We start from the raw sequence: 14,132 nt of genomic DNA, 5'->3' as shown, positions 1-14,132 counted from the left end.
AGTTTGAATAGGAGTTATAAGCTTGATATAAACATTGTTCAAGGTTCTCTGTCCTTTATGCAACAGAGCAAACTCAATGAGCCCAGTAATGGTTTCCAGTCTTAAAAATCTATGAATATACAATTGACTCAATGGTTGCCTTTGATCTTGTGGTTTCTTGATCCATTGTTGGGATTTATTCACATAATCTGTCAACAAAGTTAGCAACTTCCGTGTCTTCAACTCATTTCTTTATAAAGTCTAGCCTGAAATGATTGATTATAATCAATCCTTTTGGTTCTTTAAAATGATCCAAGGTCTGTAGTGCAAGAAAATAAAAATACATTTTGGGTAATGATTCTGTCTTTATGTTTACCCAGCTGAATGCCAGCTATTAGATTGGGCAGGCCAGCAGCTGCTCTATGTATTAAGAGGCCTCAGAATTAAGTAGTGCTCTTCAGATAAAACATATAACACTGTTTTGCGTTGTAAGAGGAGCAGATTTGTTGTCATTATAGATTTGTCATAGTTAACGTGGCAAACTACATTTAATGATTTAAAAGAACTTCAGTAGATTCCCAGTTTTGGTTAACCCCATCCCCTCCCACCTGCTCTGCCGTCACTCCTCAAAGGTACTCAACCTTTCATACCTCTTGGGCAAGCATGACAATGCAAACAAATCTTCCCTGAGTTTTCTGTGCCCTTTATTTTAGGTCTCTTTCTAATTTGGTGTGTGCCTGTAGCTGCCGGCTTTGCGGCCTTTGGACACTTTGCAGGGCAAGGTCTGACCAGTCTACTAAGGAGAAATTAGAGCTGACAAGCAGCAGCTCTGTGCCCATTAGGAGAAAAGGAAGAGCTGGGTTATTTGCTGGCTTTGTGTCATTCGGAAGGAGTGAGAGAAGATACGGAGGAAGGGAAATGTAAGGTGGCCTGAGTTAGCTGCTGCTTGCACTTCAGGAGGACGGTATTTAAGAAGGGTTATGGGAGGTAGAGCTGGCTGGTTAGACTTTGTAGGATAGTGAGGCATCCACCCTTGTAAAGGAAACCTTCTTTTCTTCTTCTTGATGAGACACGAACTTCTTTCTTGATCATCCCACCACTCCTTACTTTTCAGTCGCTAGGAGAAACTGTTTGTTTTGTCTAGACTTTAGGCTGAAGTCACTCAGCCTTCCAGGTGGGTGTCTTCATGGTGAGTCAACACCACCCCACACCCCAGACTGCCTGCCCAGAATGCAGTCCCAGAAACTAACCCCGCTCTTCCTCCTACAAAATACTAAGCAGAAACATCTATCCCATGTGAAAGCAGCTATTTGGAGTTGAAGTTTATCCTCCTTATTGGCCTCTGATATCTCCATTGTCTAGGCTTTCAGTTGTCTGCTGTGCCATCCATTGAATGCAAATGCTGACACGTGGCTTTAGGCAAATCCCAAATCTGTGTGTGAGGCTATCTGCGACTGCCTAGAAGTGTGTCAGCAAAAGTTAAGATAACAGAACCTGAGGCTTTGAGGGCCAGCCTTTCTCTTGGTCTGATGGAAGAGGAGAAAAGAGTGGCCCCCTCTTTGGGCAGCTGTGGAGGAAGGGTGGAACTAGACTTAGTGCTCTGGGACAGGACAGGGGATTGAGGTTCAGCATGACCAGCAACCCATAACTATACCCTGCAGTGCTAAAATAGTTCTAACAAGGGTCTAACAAAACCCTTATAGTGGTTTGACTAGACCCACTTGAGCCTTTGGAATTGAGTCTGAGGTGAGAAATCAATGGGTTTAGTAGCCTAAGAGGGATGCCAGAGGAGGTACTTTCTGTTGAGCTGTCCGCAGTGATGATCCTTCGTCCCAGGGTGCTGGATGTGCACCTGAGTTTTAGGGTCATTATTGTATTCTTGCCTGAAGTTCGAGATGCCTATAGTAGGGGCACATTTGTGATGCTACTTCTGACACATCTGTTGTCCCTGATCTTCATCCTCTCCATGAAAGTCAGAAGGGCCTGAGGTTTTGCCAGGAGAGAATGGCCACTGAAGATAGGGCATTTATACAACGACTACTACTACTACTACTGAAAAAATAGAAGAAATGTTGGGTAGATGATGAGTGGATGTAAAAAAGATGTAAAAAACAGTGTGAAAAGTGGCCCAGCTATCACAACTGAAATATAGTAAATAGGAACAACTGGGGCATTTATTGTGAATGTTCGCTGGTTTTGCAAACTAAAATGCACCCGAATATCGCTGCTAAAAAAACAAGCAAGCAAAGAGAGACACAGTTTTGTAGAATAATTTAGACTGGAAGGGACTTCAGAAGGCCACCTAGTCCAATCCTTTAATGCTATTTGAGATAGTTTCTGATTTGTCAATGTACCTTTTTGGTGTGGAGTTCTAATTTTTGTGCTTAGACTAGGTTGACAGGTTTCAGATTGAAGCATGAACTTTGTATTTGAGATGACAGGGGATCTGATATGTTTTAGAAGTAGTCGTGTACATAGATATTTGTTGGGGAGTGGTGATGAGGATATCATTGCTATGAATGCTATATTTAAAATGCTAGGGTGTAGTTCGATCTCAAACAGATTGCTTCACATTTTGGTTTGGAATTAAAATAAAGAGTAACTTCACGCAGAACAGGTCTGCAGTATGCAGTGATTCATCTAAGGTGAAGTTTCCATGTATTTAACAAGCAAAATTCTTGTTTGGCTTCAGCTCATATTTAAAGAATTTGATTTAGCACTTAGCATTCAAACTCAGTAACTTACTAGTGCTGTCTTATGTGTGTGGACTCACCTGTTAAAAATTAATGTCTTTCTTAGGGATTATTAATATGGCCTTTGAATGAATTCTCCTTTTGAGCCACACTTCTGTGAATTTCTGTCTTTCATGGTAACAGAAGAAGTTGGGGGAGGCCAGGGAGGAGCTGCATAAATTGTTCCTTGTATCAGCATTGAATTCTGATGGCTTATTTAAGGCTTTGTAACTTTAAAAGATAGCTGTAATTTACCTGTTAGCTTTACCAGGTGTTTGGTATCAGCAAATTGTTGTGAAGTGAGAATGCTGTTGTTTGACAGTGGTCAAAACTAAATGTAATAATCAAAAGTACATAAAAGGGTATATTTATTGCTAATGCTTTCTAAGTGAGGTATCTTTGACTAACTTGTGGTGTGCTAGAGATTATTTTTTTTATTAATAGAATAAAATGTTTACTTGAGTCTTGTCTCACTCTGGCTGGTTCTCAAGGTAAAGAAAATATCTCCATCTTAATGAGCAAATCCTCCCCCATTCCCTTCAAGTAAGCCAGCCAGTTAATTTTAAATTTGAGTCAAAACTGTAGTTCACACGGTGTAATTACAGGTATGCAGATACGTTCTGTCAAAGCATTGCTTTTCATTACTGATCTTGGAGTAGTTGTTCCTGTCTCTTGTGATATTGGTTTCTTACTAACTTTTAGGGAGATGTAACTTGTCAGTCTCGGAAAAAGAGTTTGAAAAATTGGATAGTAGATCCTATGTGAAAAATCTGTGTTAGTACCTAAGCATGTAAGGTAGAAAATACAATACCAATAAAAAAAAAACAAAAAACGAAGGTGGGGACAGGTATCATGGAAGATCAGGGAAGAAATAATTCCTGTAAGCTTGGTATCTGGACTGGACAAAGGAATAGAAACAATAAGGAATATAGTAGTTGGTATCTGGGTGAACATGATTTATATAGTTGGTGAAAATTACGTACCTTTTTGGAAGAAAGGTTATGCCTCTCCAACAAAGGGTTCAAAACACATTTAAGTAAGGATCATGTGGTTTTTCTTGTTAAGATTTCCAGAAAGCCTATTGTCAAAATTTTCTTGAAGAAACTAAAGTAATGTGAGACTTAAAACATTCTTGCAGAGATGTCTAATTGGTTACTTTTATAAAATAGGAGTGAAGAGATGAGGTACTGTTCAGTCCTCAAAAGGGAAGGGAGCCACCTGTACTGCATGTAAGCAAGTATGAAAATTGGATGAACCATCCTGTGATGTTTTCTTGATAGATCAGCAAGGGCTGGTCCTAAATGTGGAGAAATATAGAAAGCTCTTACAAGATTGGGTGGCTGAGTGATAGAAGAGTGCATAAACTTTTATGTAGATAAATGTAGAGTAATGTAAGTGGAAAAAAAATTGTAACAGTACATATAAAATGATAGCCTCTGAGCTGAGTGCATTTCTGTGCATATAGAGGCAAATGAAACTATGATGTGCAAGGAAACAATGGGGTTTGATTGTTGAGCATCTCTCTTAGTATGATCCCTGGAAAGTGGAAGTCTTCAAAAACAACAAAAACTTCTTCAAAAAAACAAAAGGTAGTGATTTTATTCCTGCAAGGTAGTCAGGCTGTGCATGAAAGGTTGTGCCACGGGCTTTTACAGCTGATTGGGGTTTACATGATCTTACTGGGGGCCTATCTAAGTTCATGCAGTGAAACTGAAAATAACTAAATAGGTAGGAATCACATTTGAATCATATCCACATCAGGAAGTCTCTGAGCTTTAAAATGGATAGTTTTTCAAGGAGTAGTAATAGAAAATATTATATATACTAGCCTTGCTTTTCGTCTTCCCTAAGCACATGCTGTCGGCTGTTGTCAGAGTCAGGATACAAGAGCTCTAGTGAGGAAGGTTTTTATGTAGATCAGATGTAGCTTTTCCTCAGAATTGCAGTGCTGTGACTTAGAGAGGTTGGTCCATCCTTTTTGCATCATTAAGAATTAATGACCATCTTTTCATCAAGAAATGGTAGGTAAGATACTCTGCATTTGTTTTGGAGGGAGTAACTTTACATTCTTCCGTCAGAAAACAGAGAATTCATTTGTTTTTGTCATTTTAGATCATCAGTAAAGTCTGTATTTTGAAAATATATTACACAGCATGAGTGCAGTGTGATGCTGATGACTGTTCTGTTACCAAAAGACAGTGGACATTGTTGGTTAGTTTTATTTTTCATACAAAATTGCTTAAATTTTCTCACTGTATATAAATAAAAAAGTAAATTTTCTCATTCTATGCATCTGCAAATTATTCTTTTACTTTTGCCCTATTCATGTTAATTCAAATTTTCTCCATTGCTATGAAAGATATTTGGTAAGGAAGGGGTCAAAAAGTTCACTCTCACTGATAGCTGAGGAATGGCAGCTTAGTAAAAGAAATCAAATGATAGCAGAGACCATGAGAAAATAAAGCTCTAATTTAAGAGAAAATTGATCCTTTCAACTTGTGGTTCAGATGTGTACCCTCTCTCTTTAGCAAGAGATGCTCTCTTATTTATGTTCTGGTATGTCATGATGTTCTTTAATCTTGACATAACTTACATTTCTTTGCTATGAAAGAACGTGTTTCTGATGAGTCTTTCTGAGAGCTGGCAGTATGGTGGCTTTTGCCTTTTTCATGTTTTGTCAGCCAGCAGCATGGATAACAAAAATATTGTTCATTAAAGAGCTCCAAAATGTTGGGATTACTTTAAATTTGTCTTTTCCATATGTCCTATGAGTGTTTTTGTTTCATTCTGTGCTGTCTTATTTTCTTTTTTGAAATTTTCCATTAGCCAGGCAGAGATAATGAAGTATGCTAATTTTTATTTCCATTCTTAGCTTTTTATTATATGCAATGGCAGAGCTACAGTGCCAAGCAGTTTTTAAAGGGAGAAGCAAAGTAGTGAAGCACAACTACCTCCATGGTAATGGTATTCATTGTTTCAGTCACTAACTATTGTTATTCATTAGAGACAGCTAATAGAGTCTGAAAGGCTGAATTGTTACTTTTAAAACCAGTGAAAACCAATAAGCATAATTAAACTGCATTTTAATTTACTTCAGAAATACAAGCCTGGTCGATGTGATGATATTTTGAAATGGAAGCCACCCAGCCTGAACTCAGTTGATTTTCGTCTAAAGATAACAAGAATTGGTGGAGAGGGGTATGTAATCTCTTTCCTTTTTAAATCTGTAGCACTCATGTGAATGTCCCTTAGCAGTTAATATGTCCTCTGATATTTCTTGACACTTCCTGGGGCTAAGCCTTTCTATATTCTCTAGAACTTGTTCATTCAAAATATAAGCAACCGTTGTAATTAGTGTTGTACTGAAAACAATGGCAGATGTTTATATCATGAATTTATTCATTCTTAAATTAAGTTTCTTCAAATTTCTGAAAAAAAAAGTCCCATTTGGGTTTGGCAGTGTGTTTTTGAGAGTAGGCAGGCTGTATGAGCTTTACTTCCTAAAACTCTTTTTCATTGATTTCAGACAAAATGATAACAACCAAAGCTTTCTTCTCCTTTAGAATTGTACACAATGACAAGCAGTACTTGTTTTCTTAGAGAAAAACAAAGCCTGACATTTTTACTTGTTATTAAACAAGTAAAATTGGTATTGGATTCTTTGGTATTGTCTTTAAAACTGTTAAAATCCTCATCAAAACCAGTGAGTTTTAGTGGCAGAAGACTTGAAAGTCTTTACATTGATCCTACTATTTGCCTAGTTCAGTCACTGCACATAATTACATAGGGGTTATTTCCATGTTTAGTTGTGCTGGGGAGGGAAAGGGAAAGACTGAATCTCTAGATTAAGCTTGCTTTGGAAAAGTTTTTGGTTAAAATGAAATTAATGATTTTTAGGTTTCTTAGTGTTTTAACATCTGGGACTCATTTCGATTGATGATGTGAAATACTGACATTTAGCTTTTCTTTTTCTTGGTGCCACAGGCAACTCAATATGATTAAACAATTTATTCAGATATTGCTTGCGTATTCCAGGGTGCTAATAATGGCCCATTTAACTTTTAGACATCTGCATGTCACATTAATGAAAACATTTGGTGAATAGAGACAATCTTAAGGATATGGGGTTTTTATGCAAAATATACTCAACTGATAAGTTCTCAGTGTTTCATGAGATCAGAATTATATATTCAAATTTTTGTGTTTGAAAATGCAATAAGTCTTCAGTGACAACATAACTATTTCAGAGAATACACAGAAATACTTCATTTTACTTCAGATAATCAGCTGGTTACAACATTTTTTGTTTGTTTGCAATTTATTTAAGTCACAGGATAATGTAATATGAAAGATTTATGTAAAAGTTCTTTTAAAAATTGCCCATTTTTTAATAGGCAGGTTATTTTTATAAGAGTATTCATATGACTTCTGCTGGAGTTTACACATATACAGTACCAGCATGTGATTCAGAAACAAAATGCAACACATTTTTCATTTCGCATTAATAAAGGAGTAGTGGTTTATTAGTTATCTCTGATTTCAGATAAACTGTCAGTGCTGTTGTGTTATGTTTAATATATTACATCATAGATTATTTGATTGGAACATGAAAAAGTTATAAAATATGAGCCAGCAAAAAAGCTATTTCTGAAAAGTTAGTAGCAGTTAATAACAAATTATTAAAGAATAGCTGATACATTGTAGAATTGATATAACTTTCTAACATTTAGAAAAGTTCTATCATATTTCAGCTATGTGAAAATGAGAGCAGTTCTTGCATTATAGAAATAACTACCTGAATTACTCTGTAAATAATGTAATATTTAAATATGTCAGAGTTTATGCTGCTCTCACATGCATATAGAAAATCCTAGAAATCTGATATTTCATAAATAAAGTACAGTTCTTCCAGGGAAGTTTTACTCCATCACACATGACAATTGACTACTACTAAGTGCATTCATCCAACAAAAATAAAATTTAATGAAGTATGGGGTAGAAAATAATAACTTAGCACTCTTGGGAGAGAGGTATTTATCTTAAATAATGTCGTATGAAACAGTAGCTTCTGCTCAGTGAAACACAAACTGTGAAGGAAATACTCCTGGTTTGTCTGCTTCAGTTGTTACTTTGGGTAAAATCTCAAGTCATTTGAAGATACTTTGGAATAGAACTGGTTTTGAAATTGTTGACCAGAGTTTTAAAAGAAGCATCTTAAACTTTAGACTATATAAAGACAGTTCCTGAGTTCTGAGCACTAACTAAAATTCTGTTTGATTTGATGAACTGAGTGTCTTGCTACTGCAGTTCTAGTGTGACAACACTGGGCTTCCTGCTTCCTCCCACCACACTGAGATTAAAAGCAAGCATTGATACTGGTTTCAACTTTTTAGGTAAAGAAAATTTTCTTCTTCAATAATCCAAAAAGGAATTACAGCACTACAGAATGGGTAAGGTTGGGAGGGGACCGCAGTAGGTTGGTCATCTGGTCCAACCTCCCTGCTCAAGCAGTTATCCTAGAGCTCATGGCATAGGATTGCATCCAGATGGTTCTTGGATATGTCCAGTGAAGGAGACTCCACAATCTCTCTGGGTAATCTATTCCACTGCTTGGTCACTCACACAATAAAGAAGTTCTTCCTCTTGTTCAGGTGGAACTTTCTGTGCATCAGTTTCTGCCCATTGTCTCTGGTACTATTGCTTGGCACCACCAAGAGAAGCCTGGCTCCAACCTCTGATATCTCCCTTTAGATACCTACAGACATTGAAGAGGACCCCTCTCAGTCTTCTCTTCTCGAGGCCGAACAGGCCCAGCTCCCTCAGCCTTTCCTTGTAAGAGAGATGCTTCAGTCTCTCAGTCATGCTTGTTGCCCTGCATGGGACTGGCTTCAGGAGCTCCAGGTCCCTCTTGTACTGAAGAGCTCAGAAGTGGATACAGCACTCCAGATGTGGCCTTACAACAGCAGAGTAGAGGGGCAGGATCATCTCTCCCAACCTCCTGGCAATGCTGTTCCTAATGCACCCCAGGATACCATTGGCCTTCTTGGCCACAAGGGCACTGCTGGCTCATGGACAGCTTGTACTGCAGCAGAAGCCCCAGGTCCTTCTCTGCAGAGCTGGTTTCCAGCAGATCAGCCCTCAGCCTGTAGTGGCATGTGGGGTTATTCCTCCCCACGTGCAGGCCTGTGCACATTTCCCTTTGACAAATTTTAGAAAGTTCCTCTCTGCCCCTCTCTCCAGCCTGCTGAGGTCCTTCTGAAGGGCTGCAGAGCCCTCTGGGGTATCAGCCACTCCTCCAGCTTTGTGTCATCAGTGAACTTGCAGAGGAGGCCTCTGCCCCTCCATCCAAGTCATGGAGGAGTAAATTAAACAATACTGGGCCCACTACTGAACCTTGGGGAACACCACTAGTGACAGGGCTCCGACTAGACCCTGCACCGTGATCACAACCCTCTGGGATCTGCCGTTCAGCCAGTGAATCTCTTGGGCATTTGACAGCAAAATACTACAGATGTGGCTGAAGTACTGGTACAGAATTTACAGAAGTTGCATGTTGTTTTGACACAGATAGGCAAACAGCATTTACAGAAATAGAAGGTATGCCTTTGTATTGATCTTTTACAACCAAATAAGGAGCCCTAGTTAAAATATTGATCTCAAATACGTAACAGCTTGAAACAATCTGAACAGGAATTGCCTGTAATTTCCAAGTCCTCTTTTCTGGTTTGCAGGTTCATCTTTTAATCTTGAAATGCAGACATAACTAAATCTGTGCTGCAGTTGTGTATGATCTTATCACAGTTTACAGCCTGGGCAGTAGTGTTACAAACTGAACCAAATCACAAAGCTACAACCATGCAGCCCTTGCATTTATTGTTCCCTACTCACTCAAATAGTGAAAAAAACCCATATAGGAGCATTATTTATTCAGTGGCATGAGATTGGAGTTCTGTCAGCTGTTGGACATGTCTTTTAGATAGCATATGTAATTGAGATCCTGAACAATTGTAAACAATCTTGTGCATTTTTCATCTGAATAAAGGAGTTACCTCTGGGGAGTTTGCCAGATTTTAGTCAGTGTGATTATTTTCCATCTATGTAAATTCCCCTGTGCTTTGAGTTGAGCATTTCCTTCCATAGATCAGTTTTCAATAGAAGTGTTAACTGCAAAATAGCTGCTGTTTCACCCCAGATGTAGTCCCGTTATGGATGAACGACCAATTGCTTTTATCTGGGCTTCAGTTATTTCACTCTTGATATTGGAGGGAGTTTTGCCATTGAATTAAAAAGGATTGGTTTTATGACCTGTGAAGTACTTTTAGAATAAGCCTGATAAAGATGAAGACTGCATAACAAAGAATAAACATAAAGAAAAAATATACCATTGGATCCCAAAGAAAGGCAGGGTTTCTGTAACCTCAGTGACCTAATACTGACACTCCTGTTCAGTGCACATATTTGAAAGAAATTGCATTATTGCACCTTAGTGGGTTACATCTTATCAGCTGAGCCTTGGTAATTGTCTCCTGTGTATTGTCATTGTCCAGCCTTTCCAAGCATCAGGATGATGGTTAGATTAACTCTTTTTGTGTTGTATTTGCAAAAATGTCAGTTTGTGCTCTCAATCTCTTCTCATTACATCAATATAGTGAGTCTTAGTTTAAAAAAACCCACCTAATCCCCTAACACAAAACCCCTGCAATAACAACCAACAACTCATTGAATCAGTTAAACAAGAGAGTACTTTGTTGTTTGTCTCTTGTGAAACAAGCAGTTGAACTGAAAAGCCCTAACATTACATGTGCTTTAAAAATGCTGACCTGCTTCCCAGACTTCTCTTTAATTTCAGATTTATTAGAACAATGGCTTCATGTATACCTCATGTTTTCCTAAATTATGAAGATGCTCATGAAAAAATAAGAGGGTCTTGAGCTCATTAACTGCTTTTCCCAATGACCTACAAGTTAAATAACCTTAGAAGTAGAGAATGTGAAGGATATTTATTTGCTGTGTGCAGATTCTCACTTATATTACAGGGAGCACTGCTTTTAAATAGTAGAGGTGCTTTTTCACAAAATGTCTGGCTGTATGAATATTTCTTAAAAAGCCAAAAACCCCCAAACTAACTCTGAGCCGTACTTAAATGTCACAAATATCAACTGAAAATGTCACATAGTACCATATTTCTGGTAGCTTCCATAACCAGAATTTCTTAAATGTCCGTGCTTCCTTTTATAGATTTTTAATTAGCCTGTGCAAATCCCTTAATTTTATCTGTATCAGACTGCTGAAACCAAATTACAAGCAAATTTTTGGCTTTATTTGCTTTGAATTAATATCTTACAGGGTCAATTTGATACCATTTCCAATCACAATATAATATAAATTTTATCTAGTACCTTGAAATACTAGATAAAAACCATCAAGGATTTACTCATCTTTGAAGTTGTACTCCTCTAAAAAAAATTAGTAATCTGAAGTAGACATGAACTATTTATTAGTGTTAAGTTTGTAATTTTTTTTATTGTATCCGTTATTAACTAGACCATATGGGGAAAACCCCAAACAGTGTTTGGGCAAAGTTCAGTTTAGCTTGGACATTGTCAAGTAATAAAAAATGGGAGATAAAATATAGTACATTCAAGGAAAGTGGGGATATCCTTGGATCCACTGGAAATTACAAATCAACAACCAGATATAGATACCATAACTACAGGCAAGTAGATGTATTTTTTTTTTCCTAGAAGTGGTGTTTTCCTTTTTGTTTTATAAACTAAAATGAACTGGGGGAGAAGAAGAGCTGCAGCTGGTTCAAAATGTCTGTGATATGCTTGATTTGCTCTCTTATACTATGTTTCTGTTCTTTTTATAAGCTAGTCTTTCTCACTCTTCTGCTTTAAAAAAAAATTAGTAGCTGGCTGAAAAATCATATGAGTTAATTGAATCAGCTAAGATAGCAGAACTGATGTGATGATTTGTATAGCCCAGGTGTTGGTGCTCCTTCCTCTCTTCCCATTCCCACTTTTGTGTGGTACTGAAGTTGTTAGTTTGGGCTGTGAAATCTTTGCTTTCTCATCTGCTTGCAGAATGTCCATTATCAAAGGGCACAGACGCGTTCTTCTATGGTCCATCCATCATAGAAAGGGGCTTTTACAAGTAAATACCCTGGGGATAAAAATATGGGATTCCATATTCCCCTAGTCTCCAAAGAACCACAGTCGCTGTTGGGGCTGCATTGCTGTTGGGTACAGTGGAGTTATGAGGTAGAATGCAGATGAAGTTGTACAGCAATAATGAAATAAATAAGGACAAGATGTTGCAAATAGAGGCAAAGATGTGCCATGTGAGGATGGCAGCAGGCTGAGTGCAGGTTGGAATGTGTTGAGTGTGTTTATGTCTGTACTGTTGCTAAAGGAAGCATGTATGCTGTGGAATTGCTTACTTTTTGTGGAAATGTGAGAGTTGCAAGTGAAAGTAAAGGGTAATTTGATTAGCTATTACCTTCAGGCATGCAGCTGTTACTGGAGTTGACGTTCTGAAGAGGAAATGTAGGGGCATGGTTGTGCCAACAGATTGAAGAGGATGTAATGTGTAGAAAGAGCAATGCAGTGGCACAGGAAGGGGAAGCCCAAATGCCACCATGGTAGAAATGTGCATGTGCAGCTGCAACACTGGCATTGCAAAGGAAACTGTTAGACAGACATTTTAGCGAAGTGCCATGCTGTAAAGATGTATGCTATATTGCTTACATGAGGAAACTTAAAGTATTTTTGTAAAGCTTCAGGCTTTAAAAACTATTTTCAAAGTAAAGCTTTGAATCTAACCTCTATTTATACTCTGGTACACTGAACAAAATCTTGTACCTTCCACAACTAATACTCAGGATGCTCTTAGAATTTCTAATGTTGTATTTCAAAAATGAAGTCAGTCTCATCTTTTTATATGTTCAAGTGGCAGTCTTGGGCAATCTCCATCTGTCAGATAATTATTCTACTTCAGCTACTCATTTCTCCAGATTTTTAAAAGCTTTGCCTCATATCATCCTAAAATTATCTATATGCTAGCCAATTGGAATGTAAATGTAGTCTCGTATGTTTTATGGACCCTTTTCTTGAAATAGCTGCTCCCTTAAAGTAGTCTTTCCAGTTGCTTGTGTCAGTTATCATCATGATTATCCACTCTGCTAAGATCCATTTCTATCTCTTGAGTGAGATGAAGAAAAACATCTTCAAAATTTTCATACCTCCCTTATATTTCTCTCTTCTAATTTACATTTGGATAGATATTTACTCCTATTTGTCCATGCACCTTAGATTCCTTGCTACTTGTGAATGTGGAAATGGAGGGCTGATGCCACCCCAACTAAACTACTGTAAGGTGGTAGAATCTGCGAAGAGTGAAAGAAGTAGGCAGTGAAGAAATTATATTGGACTTCAGAATGGTTGGTTTTGGCTTTTCATGAAATAGAGGTAGTATCCCATGTCTGACCTGCAGAGAGGCTCAGGGACAGCTGGTTGATCTTCAAGAACAGCTTCTTCAAATGCACAAGGACCTACTCTTCCCTGTGCAGGAAGACAAGGTATGGCAAAGGAAGCAGGTATGGCAAACAGGTACAGCTTGCTTGAATGGGAAATTTCTAAGTCAACTCACCCAAACAATGAAATGTATGGAGTCTGTTAACACTGGCAGACCTCCATGAAGAATGTAAAAACAGTGTTTGGGTATAGAGAGGATGTAGGAAAGCCAAAACTACACTGGAGTTGACGCTAAGTCACTGATGTCTGTAGGTACCTTGTTAATGGGAGGAAGACTTAAGAAAGTGGTGTGATGCAGCACTGGACAGTGGAAAAGATACAAAAGTGCTGAGGGTACACACTGCAGCCTTTGCTTTGTCAAGGTCTGTTCTCAGGCTTTTGAGGTTCCTGAATCTCATGGCAGAGTGCAGGGAAGTTGAAGTTAGGGACTACTTAGGCAAACTGAACCTCAGGATACTGGAAGGAAAACTTTGAACCTGGGGCAAGAGTTAGCCTTCAGAGAAAAGGCAGCCAATTAATGTGATAGCTGGGCTGCAGTGGAGTAGATGATTCTTCAATTCTATTTGACGTTTGTGAGACTGCATCTGGAGTACTGTGTCTTGTTTTGGGCTCCCCAAATTGAGAAAGACATTGATGCACTGGAGCAAGTTCAGTGGAGCGCCTCCCAAGTCTGTGAGGGGATTGGGGAACATGACGTACAAAGAAAGGCTGAGAGAACTGGGTTTTCTGTGTCCAAATAAGAGAAGGATGTGTAATACTTTACTGCTGTTTACTACTCCCTAACAGCAGGTGATAGATAAGATGAAGCCACATTGCTCTGAAATTGATGTTGAAAAAATGGCAGGCAAAGGACACAAATTGTAGAAGGCCAAGAGGAGAAACAGTG

At 38.3% G+C, this 14,132-nt stretch overlaps 1 protein-coding gene across 2 annotated transcripts in view; it reads left to right on the top strand.

The window, feature by feature from the left end:
* RNGTT (RNA guanylyltransferase and 5'-phosphatase) overlaps positions 1–14,132 on the top strand; it is a 171,775-nt gene that overhangs the window by 100,664 nt on the left and 56,979 nt on the right. For both annotated transcript variants that reach the window (XM_038130525.1, XM_038130524.1), the window contains one exon: positions 5,809–5,909. In XM_038130525.1, the coding sequence (XP_037986453.1) occupies positions 5,809–5,909 (101 nt within the window). The remainder of the gene's footprint in view (positions 1–5,808; positions 5,910–14,132) is intronic.

This window comes from Motacilla alba, chromosome 3 (assembly GCF_015832195.1).
Source record: "Motacilla alba alba isolate MOTALB_02 chromosome 3, Motacilla_alba_V1.0_pri, whole genome shotgun sequence".
Lineage (NCBI taxonomy): Eukaryota > Metazoa > Chordata > Aves > Passeriformes > Motacillidae > Motacilla > Motacilla alba.
This window is presented reverse-complemented; position numbering and strand designations above follow the sequence as displayed.